This window comes from Prosopis cineraria, unplaced genomic scaffold (assembly GCF_029017545.1).
Source record: "Prosopis cineraria cultivar Desert tree isolate PC_DT_omini unplaced genomic scaffold, ASM2901754v1 PC2, whole genome shotgun sequence".
NCBI classification, from domain to species: Eukaryota; Viridiplantae; Streptophyta; class Magnoliopsida; order Fabales; family Fabaceae; genus Prosopis; species Prosopis cineraria.
In genome coordinates this window covers 40,036,845-40,047,949 of record NW_026555333.1, presented here as the reverse complement: position 1 = coordinate 40,047,949, position 11,105 = coordinate 40,036,845, and the positions used below count along the sequence as shown (strand labels likewise).

The 11,105-nt window shown below is 30.1% G+C and overlaps 1 protein-coding gene across 2 annotated transcripts; it reads right to left on the bottom strand.

Annotated features, from left to right (window-relative positions):
- Positions 1–2,351: 2,351 nt before the first annotated feature.
- Positions 2,352–10,076, bottom strand: LOC129303465 (phenylacetaldehyde reductase-like). 2 transcript variants are annotated; one of them, XM_054942804.1, is made up of 6 exons: positions 9,874–10,076; positions 9,510–9,679; positions 8,559–8,750; positions 7,558–7,729; positions 3,767–3,953; positions 2,352–2,693 (listed from the first exon to the last, which is right to left on the bottom strand). In XM_054942804.1, the coding sequence occupies exons 1-6, from the start codon at positions 10,004–10,006 to the stop codon at positions 2,546–2,548; spliced, it is 1,002 nt and encodes a 333-aa protein (XP_054798779.1). In that variant the 5' UTR covers positions 10,007–10,076; the 3' UTR covers positions 2,352–2,545. The 2 variants fall into 2 exon arrangements, with proteins under 2 accessions (XP_054798779.1, XP_054798780.1); XM_054942805.1 differs by having other exon boundaries at positions 3,767–3,863.
- Positions 10,077–11,105: the final 1,029 nt, after the last annotated feature.

Sequence of the window (11,105 nt, the reverse complement as noted above, 5' to 3'; positions counted from 1 at the left end):
CAACTGAGGTTAACATTTAATCGAGGTTAGCAAACTAAAGTTAGAAGAAAAGTCAGTAAATGTAATATGATTTATGTTTAGATATATTTTTTTTAAAAATCAGTTAGATAAACTGAAATTTATTTGGATAATTTTATTTAAAAGACAATTGAGATGTTTAATGGTCAAAATAAGCATGAAATTTTTAATATATATTTTTGACTAATTAATAACTAAAATGAATTAAATTTAAAATTATAACTAATAAGTGAATAATCTTAAATATTCAAGATAGAAGAGAAGAGAGAGAAAGTATAAGTCATCGAATCAACGTAGAAGCCAATAACATTACTTGTTTATAATAATTAACCATGTGATACTTAAATTTATTCATTCATAGAATGATATTTCATCTAATCTAATATTTTAATTCAAATTCTATATTTAACACCAGTAACTTTAAAACTCGATGCCAGTTTAGAAATATAAATAATTATAAACTATTGTATAATCATTAGTATTTTTACTATTTATTCTTAGATATTTTTTATATCATAATTATAAATATAAATATTAAAATAAATAATATAACAACCTCAAGAAGTAAAAAAATTAAAATAAATAATACAAATGATATTGTATCAATTATATTTATATTTTAATTTAAACAAAATAAATAATATAATTTGTAATTTTATAAATTAAAAGAATTAAATTGAAGTATTTAAGGATAGTAATGATATTTTATAATATTTAATATTATATATATGTGTGTTTGTATAGTTTAATAATATGTGTGTGTGTGTGTTTGTGTATATATATGTAATTATGCAATAATAGATTACAAGTTCATTCTAGTTTAGTGGCAAGATGGTTGGACACAAAAGAAGGAGGTCATGTGTTCAAACCTTAGAGAAGACAACTTTCAAAATGAAAATATAAATTGGTGACATAATGATACGTGCCATGTGGTGGGGGCGACACGTGGAGAGTGACATGGCGCCACGTGGTGTAAAATGGGGGTGGCATGTTGAAGGTGACATGGCGCCATATGGTGCAAGGTAAAGCCCTATGTGGAGGGTGACGTGGCGTGAGGTGGGGCGCCACGTGGATGGTAACGTGGCACCATGTGTGTAAGTGAACCAACATTACTTTTTAGCGGCGACAAAAAAATTGCTGCTGATTAGTAGTTTCTGTGGTGACAAATGTCGCCTCTAATACTTAACATTCAGTGGTGACAAAATAGTTGCTGTTAATGTATGGTTTTTGCAGTGAGAAAATATTGCCGTTGATTTTCAATTTTCAATGGTGACTATTTTTTGGTAGCGACAAATTTTCTATTTTGCGACAACATTTGTCGCCGCCAATTTTCAACTTTTAGTGGTGATTTTTATTATTGCCGCAGATTGAATTAGCGACAAGAACTCTCGCAGCGATATTGTGGTAATTTTTTATTGTCGCTGAAAGTGACTTTTTAGCTTTTAGTGGTGACAAATGCTAGAGGTCAATTTTTTTATAGTGAATGTTTATGAATGTACAACATATCTAGGGGATATAGTTTAATGTACAAGCAAGCTATGGTTGAATAACACAATATTTATGAATACATAATACAATATCCATCAATTCTCAACACAGTGAATATATATAGACTTGCAACATTTGTACAACATAAAATTTATAATGAGCTACATATTTTCATTGAAATAACATACTTTAAGTTAATCTCTACTAGATATGTTGTGCATTCATGAAAATCATATTGAGGATTTGTGAATATTGTGTTGTGCATGTAGGGATATTCTATTGAAACAAGGACAACTATGTTTTTTCATCCATAACAAAATTTGGAAGAAGAGACCTTGGGCTTTAGTACATTTTCATATTATATTGGGCTCTAAATGCAAATTTTTATGTTTTAGGGGTCCTAAGTGAGATTCTTTAGAAAAAAAAAACTCACATTTTTCTAGGCTTTCCTATTCTTAAACTATGAGGAGGTTGGGAGATTTGGCCACTGTGACGACAATGAAGAAGCAACGAGGATGTGACGATGAATATATAGCAGAAATTTTATGAAGTATAAGTTCAAGAAAGGAAATACCACTCTGATTAAGGAAGGCAACAAGAGTGCTTTTGTAAGGAAGCTCTCCTCCTGGCTTCCCCACAATAGGCCTCACCTACTAGAGCATTTTGGAAGAATTCCGAACATATGAGAGTGCTTAGATAGGGAGCGCTTTCAAAGCACTCTCATATGGCAAAAATTTGTGCTCTTGTAGGCTTATATATATATATATATATATAGTAGTGGGAATTAATGGTTAACAATACGATATGTTAGTTCAGGAGTGTTATTGCTCAATAATAAATAATTTAAGATGATCTTTGCTTTTTATTAGATAGTTTAAGGCAAAAATTCCTATTAATCCTATTACAATTAATAATGTATTCTCAAATCAAAAGCATACTGAAAACATCATCTAGTCCTTATATAGAATCATGATTGTGCAGGGTTATTAATAGTCATCCCACACAGATAACATGGCTTCATACATACATACATCACGATTTAAAAGTCAACAAATTTCTTTTCTTTGAAACTTTCCACAGTTTCTTTGAGACTCACTTCGAATGGAATGAACTCCATTCCCAGCATTTTTGCCTTTTCCTTAGAAATTTGATATAATGTTGGCATGAAGGTCTCATCATCTTCACACCTTTTAAGTTTAGGAAAGTAAGAAATGGTATTAGCTAGCAATTATCGTCGTAGACAAAAACTTAAATTGGATAAGTATGTACGCATATTCCAAAGGGAGAGTGATCAAATATGATTTGATGAAGCGTTAAGATCAATTCATAACCAAGAAATTTAAGGCAATAGAATCTCTAGAAACTATAAATATCCATGCATGAACCCTTTTCTATGAAAGCTAAAAGAAATATTGATCTTATAAGGCTGCTGCAATATTGACTGGCTAAAATACAAACAGAAAAGACAGAAAAAGCAGAAAGAACGAGGGTAATTAAAGAAGAAAAAATTGACCTCATAATGCACAATCTCATTTCTCTTATATTGATCAATTTTTAAATCATAACCATATAACTAAAACATTTTCAATTCACAAAGTCTTTTTTTTAATAAAAAAGTGTCTTCTAATTTTTTTCCTTCATTTTGGTGTAATAAAGTTTCTGCGAGTTAGGCTAAATTAAAAAACCTGCTCACTGAAATACTCACATATTACATATTGGTAAAGTTACCATATAGATAATACGATACAGACTCATCATGACACTCTTGTGGGATGCAAAAGACTAGTCCTTTGCAAGTCTTCTAACAGTACTTAGCCAAAACCCCACACATGCACTCCCTCTCTCTTACACGCGCACACACTCTCAAGTCTCAAACATCGTTGTATATCACTCTCAGATTTCTATATAGAGAAAGAACAAGATGAACAGTAGATGATACTCAGTTACGATGTACAGAGATTTTTAATTAATAAATTTATTCATACATAAATAAAGTGAAAAATCTCCCATGATTACTGTATTACATGCATGTGTGGTTGAATGGATAACGTCATCTTATATGATATGACACACACACACTACCCCATAGTAGAGGTAATCATTAAAGTAGAAAAATGGAATATAATTAATTTCATAATTAACATTTTAGCTAAGGAAAGAGATGATGTTTACAAAAAAAAAAATTGAAGTAAAAATAAGCAACTAATATATCTTCTTATACATATGCATTCTAGAAATAATAAAATAAAACTGGACTTACTTGTCAGGAAGTTGTAACGTTGGGTACAATTCATGCAAAATCTTCACGATTTCTGAGTAGTGTTTCACTGACTCGGCCAAACAATATCTTCCACTAGCTGAAGGAATTTCAAATGCTTGAATATGAGCATTTGCAACATCTTTCACGTTGATCCATCCAAAAGTCCTATTTGGAAATGTGTGTGTGCCTATATCAAGGTAGGGTTTAAAAAGGTTTCCCTTTTTATGGGGCGTGTGTGTAATATTATAATATACATACATTCATTCTCACTACTTCGTAACTTACAACTTTCCCTTTTATAGATGGTGCAGAATTAAAAAAGAAAAGATGAGGGAGAATATCAAGAAAGGATCACTGAAAGAATTAATTAATATCTGATAAGGATTTCTAACATATAAATATTAACAATTAATAAGCTAAGTGAAGAGATTGTTTTAACAAGTATTCAATCTGTTCAAGTCATCGTTGGATATTAAATATTTTTAGGAGTCTTTTATATTGGTATTCTTCCAAGAGGGAGGGAAATATATGGTAACTAGCTTTTCCAACAATGAAGGGATGCGGATACAAATTGAACCCAAACTTATTTTTAGATAAGCTAGCTAGTTTATGGTTTTAGTAATGCTTTTTGTGACTTTATTTTGTTTCTTTTATTAAGCTTCCTTTTATCTTGTTTTGTCATGCTTCTTTTAAACTAAATTATTTTACTTTTTGAGGCTTTCTATATAAATAGCTATAGCTAGGTTACTTTCTTTTACTTAAAGATTTGAATGTTCAAAATTATTATTATCTGCTTGTTGTATCTCATTCTTCTTTCCCAGCCAATTCCTCTCTCCTTTTTCCTTCACACTTTGCCCTTTTATTCCTCCATTTCTCTCTATATTCTCATTCCCTTCTCCCTTTAATTTTCTTCCATCCTTGTCCTTCATCACAGTGTATTGTTTCAAAAGCTTCCCATCCATACAAGGAATAATTTCAATGTCATTGAAGGGGGGGGGGGGGAGAGGATTATACAAGGAAAAATGACATTTTGAAACTTTTACCCAAAAAAATAGTTAAGACTGATTAAAACAGATCAAAATTCACTTTAAAAAAGGGATCTCCGTTAAAAATCACAAATAATCCAGTTAAAACTTAAAAGTGATTATTTTTAACTAACATTATATTATTCTCTTCTTATATGATTTCACAATAACAACAACAATAAGCTTTTATCTTATTAGATGGGGTCAGCTATGGATTACATGATGTCATTGTGCCATATTATTTATTAAGCTTTTAGAAATGTTGTTAACTAAGAGGTCTCGGTCAACAATTTTTAAAAGTGTTCTCTTTAGCCTTTTTCTACCTCTCTTAACAAGGCTTAAGTTATCTATTTCATGCTTCTTACTGGCGCCTTTCACAGTCTTCTTTGTACATGTCTAAACTATCTTAAATGATTTTTTACCATTTTTTCCTTAATAGGTACTACTGCTTTTTCTCGTATGTTCTCATTTTAGATTTTATATTTACATGTTTGTCCACACTTTCATCTCAACATTCTCACCTTTGCCACTTTAGCTTTATGCTCTTACTGTCTCGTTAAAGGCTGACATGCACTACTATATAATAAAGTTAGTTTTATAACAATGTGATAAAACTTCTCTTTAAGTTTATTTGATATCTTAAAATCATAAATAAATCCTTTCGCTTTTTGCCTATTAAACCACCCAGCTTGTATCTTATATGCAATATTCTCAATTTCCCTATCATTTTGAATAATTGGTCCGAAATATCTAAACTTTTTAATTTGAGGCATAATTTGATCTCTCAAGTTCACTTTCAAATTAATATTGACTAAATTCTTGTCAAAATTACAATAAAAATATTTTGTCTTATTTTTAATCAGACAAAAACCTTTTGACTTTAACTTCCTCCTCAATAACTCAAGTTTATAGTTGACCTCTTCTCTTATCTTTACTATAAGAACTATATCATCTGTGAAAAGCGTGCATTTGGGGATTTTTTTTTGAATATGCTCAGTTAAAACATCTAGAATAAGGTTAAACAAATAAGGACTCAAAATTGATTCATGATATAGTCCATTCCTTATAGGAAAATGATTTCTTTCTCTACTAGATATTCTTATAATAGTTGTTACCTCCTCATACATATCTTGTATAGCTATAATATAGGCAACTCGTACTCCTTTTTTTTTTCCAAGGCTTTCTAATGTACTTATCTCGTTATACGGTCATAAGCTAATTAATGAAAACCATGTATAAATCTTTACCTTTGCAACTATACTTTTTCATTAATCTCCTCAGTAGATAAATTGCCTTTATAATCGCCCTTCCTAGCATGAAGCCAAATTGATTCTAAAAAATACCAATCTTCAATCTTAATCTATGCTCAATTACTCTTTCCCACAATTACATTGTATATTACTCATAAGTTTAATCCCTCTGTAGTTAGCATCATTCTAAATATCCCTCTTTTTTTTTTGTAAATAGAACTAATGTGCTTCTCCTCTAATCGTCAGGCATTTTCTTAAACTGTAATATCTCATTAAATAATTTAGTTAACCACCACACCTCTTCTTCACCTAAATATTTTTACACTTCAATAGGGATACAATTACTTCTATTGGCTCTACTATTTGCCATTTTCTTAAAAGCTTCCTTTACCTCACTATTGTGTATCCTTTATAGAATGACAAATTTTGTTTCCTGTTATGGGTTACTAAATCCTCCAAGTTACTAGATTTTTCATTTCCACACTGTTGTATTGTGTTGTTATAGCATTCTTAGGAATCACTTTACAATTTGTATAAAGTCCTCTATCTGTATTTCTTACCAAAAGGAAATTAATTTGTGACCTTGATGCCCCACTTTTGTAAGTGATGAGGTGCTCATCCCTCTTCTTTAAACAAGTGTTGGAAATCTTAAAATTATACGCTAAAGAGAAATTAGGAAGAGATTGTTCTTCATTGTTTAGCTCCCTAAAACCAAAAGCATAATGACCTCCCTCCCTCATGACATTACCATTAAAGTCTCCTCTAATAAAAATCTTTTAACTTTTCGGTATGTGTTAAACCAACCACTCTAAGTCCTCCTAAAATAATTCTTTAAGATTGGCTTCTACCCTTGCTTGAGGTGCATACGCATTAATAACATTGATTGTCTCACATCCAACTATCATTTTTAAGGAAATTATTCAACCTCCAATTTTGCTGACTTCTACTATGTTTTTCTTTCACTCCTTATCAATAATGATACCCACATCATTATGTGTGTTTACATTTCCTATATATCAAAGCTTGAAACTTTAAATATCCTTAGCTTCTTCACCACACCAATTAGTTTCTTGCAAGTACAAAATATTACTTTTTCTATGAATCATAACTCATACTACCTTCATGGATTTACAATTCAAGGTTCTAACATTTCACGTACCAAATTTAATCTTGCTCACATGGATAACTTCTTTAGCCACGCTCGTCCAGAATAGCATGGTAGACCTTGATCATTTAACACTACATCCGGATAACAATGTAGCGACTCTAACTCACTTGTCAATATACTTAAGCCATGCAGTGTGTTATTTATGGGCAACGACCTAGCCTTACCATAAAAACATCTATTGTCCTTTATGTTAGATTTAACAAAGTTTTACGTTGTTTGTTGATGACCTAACACAACCCTCTTCTCATATGATTTCAAAGTTTCATTTTTCTTTATCTCTTATATATTTAAAATAATTAAAGACATACCAAAAGAGGTTCTCTAAAGGTATAACTAAATTAAAATTACCTTTTAATAGAATTAAAATTGCATCAATAGATGAGTTCAGCGTTGGTTGCAAGATAGGTCCTATCACCATGGCTGGATTGAGAACAACCATGTCAATGTTGTTTTCTTTTGTAAATTTCCAAGCAGCTTTTTCAGCCAAAGTCTTAGAAAGTAGATACCCTGACCAATGTTCCTGAAAGATCAAATTATAAACCATGATATTCAAAGGGCATGATAAAATACTCCCTCATCTAGTCTATGCAACATAGAGCATTTTTGAAAAATCCTATTTGGTCCAAAATATAGGATATCAAGTAGTTTTTATAATTAACTATATATACTGTTACTTCATTCATTATTATTATTTTTTAATTTATTTAAATTTCAAATGTCATTACATATGACATTTAATGAGAGTATAATTAAAAATATATATATTTTTTAAAAAATTAAGCTTTTGAATAATAACTATTTTGAAAAATTCATGAAGTAATTATTAATATCCTATAAGTGAACAGAAAAGAATAATATACATTACAAATACACTATACATAAACAACTCTTGATTAATCTCTCCACATAAGTGGATTCTAACTTTCTCTTTCTCTTGCCTCATTTAACTTGGAATTGGCTTTAGTCAATATATATAGGAAAAATTTGAGCAGGATCCTACATCCCAACTTAACTTCAATTAAAGCTCTTAAAATTCTGAAATTTCACCACATATGTGAGGGATTGAAATGAAATTAATGAGCTAATTGAAATAACTTTATTATTCCGAGTGAAACTATGTGTATGAACAACTCATGTTAAAAAAATGAACAGCTGAACAACTGACTAAAAACTTGTGATCTCCCAATCTCCTTAGCATTATATACTATTACGGGCAATAAAAACTCTATGGCATTCAATACACTAATTAGCATGGCTGAAGAGGTTATATAATGTATTATTATATATTAATTACTAATTAACTTCATCTCAGTGTTAATTTAGCGAATTAGTGCAGTAATACTGCATACCCCATATCCCTTGCAAATATCTGGATCTGAAAACCATGTCTCATCAATTATAACTTCAGGACTTAAAGTCTTTCCGTTGCATAAAACTGCAGCCATAGAAGAGGTTAAAACAACTCGTTTCGTTGATGATGTCTTTGAGCATGATTTGAGAACATTTAGAGTCCCCTTAACTGCTGGATCAATGAGTTCAGTCTGAAATATTAAAAAAGAGAGGAAGAGTCTTAATTAGACTTATAAATTATAATTATTAATTGTCAAGTCTTTGATTTATGAAAATTTCCTAAAATCTCATATATGGCTTATCACTTAAGATAGTATACACTATCTAATATCCATTTCCTTTTATTCGTTTTTTTTAATGTTTTACACACAAATTGAGAAATATGATTTAGATATATATCCCAGCTCCTGTTAACTTGCTATGATGTACTTAATTTATTGTTATGATTAAAACAACCATGGATTTTAAAATTAGTGAAGATAAGGGTTTGTAATTGAATAAATAGTAATAATTTTCTTAAGATTTTAAAATGATTGAGAAATTAAATAAAAAAATTTAAAAGTGAAAAGATAACATAACTTTCAATTTTTGAAATTTTTCTCAATTATCAATTTAGTCTTTAAACTACTTTAACTCAATCTAACTCAATCCTTGTAGCTTGTTGATATAAGAAATTAAAGGGAGTGAGTTGTACTCAATGACAAAACTACAAGGTTGAGTTATTTCAAGTCAAGAAATGATAACGGCTAAGTTTTTTCGAGTAATAATATAAAGATTGAATCAATAATTGAAAACAAGTTTAGAAACTACACGGTATAACTTAAAACTTATATTTTTTTTTCAAAATTTAAAGATATATTAAAAAAGGAAAAAGGAGGGAGCGTAGTAGTTAATAATGGTTATTTCGACTGTTATATTTCATTTCGCCAATAACTTTGACTGATATGAACCTGAGGGTCTTTGACGCCATAGACAACAGGAGATGCAGTGTGAAAGACACCATGACAGCCCTCGACAGCAGAATCAAAGGAACCTTCTTCCAATAAATTTGCCTTTATCAGATTCAATCTCTCCTTTGCTCCTTCCAGTTTCAGCAAGTGCTCAGTCTTGCTCCAATCATCTGCACATTACAAAGTTACACACACACAGATTAATTTGGAAACTAACTAAACGTGTTTGAAGAGATCAATAATATTGAGTTGCAGCAAATAATAATACAAAGGACAAATTAAAATGAAACACTCAAGTAGTGGTGATTGCAAGGGGAAGATCGAAGAAGGTTAGTTATCAGTGAAGAATAATGAAGAAACTAACTTAGGTCACGAACAGTGGCTCTGACAGAATAGCCACAAAGGAGAAGAAGCTTGACGAGCCATGAAGCAATGAAACCAGAAGCACCTGTCACGCACACCACCTTCCCTTTTCCTGCTTCCACGTTGCTTCCCATTGATGTTATGTTTCTAACTTAATCTGTGGAGTTTTGGAGTGAAGTGTTGGGGATGAAGAAGGAAGCTGTTTAATGAATTATTTATATCATCACCAGCTAGTTGCCCCGATATAATAAATGAATTATGAACACACGTTCCATATAATTAATTTGTCGTTTTGCAGTTGCCAATTTTGACGATGAATTCAAGACTTTCAAGCTAAGCTTGTTGAAATTTTGTATCCATTTAGTCAATAGAGTGATCATCATCATCGTTTTAAAGTTTTAATTAGACAAACCACATCCACATGAGGACTGTGCTTACGGCTGCACGCCACTTAAGACTTGTTTTTTTAATCAATGAAGCGAAAATGATAGTATACTAGCTCATAGAAAGCATTTCATGAGAGTATAATTAAAAAATGTACAATTTTCTTAAAAGGTTAACATTTACTAACTTATTTTTGAAAGTATTAATCCAAAATGTACCACACTTAAGAAAAGTCAATAACATTGAATTCTTCTTTTCGACACATGCTTTCTAATTGTATTATCAAGAAAGCGAGATTATATAAGGACAATTATCAAAGATAATTAAGATAAATTGATTTTAATTTGAGGATAATTACTCTTGCTAGCATATGATATGATAATAATAAATTACTTGGAAGAAGTCTATCCATTGCTTTCAATAATAACTCGAACAATTACTTTCCATAAAAAAAATATTTGTTTGATTATTTCAAGTGTCAAACCACTATGAATGAATGTTGTTCTTATTTTAAATAAATTTTAATTCAAAAAATAGCGAGAAATATGAGAAAAATATTTGAAAAAGAAAATGATAAATAATAAAAATCACTAATAAGTATATAAAGTTGTTTCAATCAATTTATTCAAGCATTGGGATTTAGGATTCACTCAATATTTTTTACCATTTAAATTGACTCTTTATTAATTATAGTGATAATTATTTCTAAAATATCCTAATTACCTCTTGGCTAATTAGTCTCTATTTAATTATGACTGAATTCAGCCTGAAACCCAAAATTATAATCAAACCATGAAATTATACACTTAAGTCACCACAAATTCTTATATCTATGTCTAGTTCAATTAT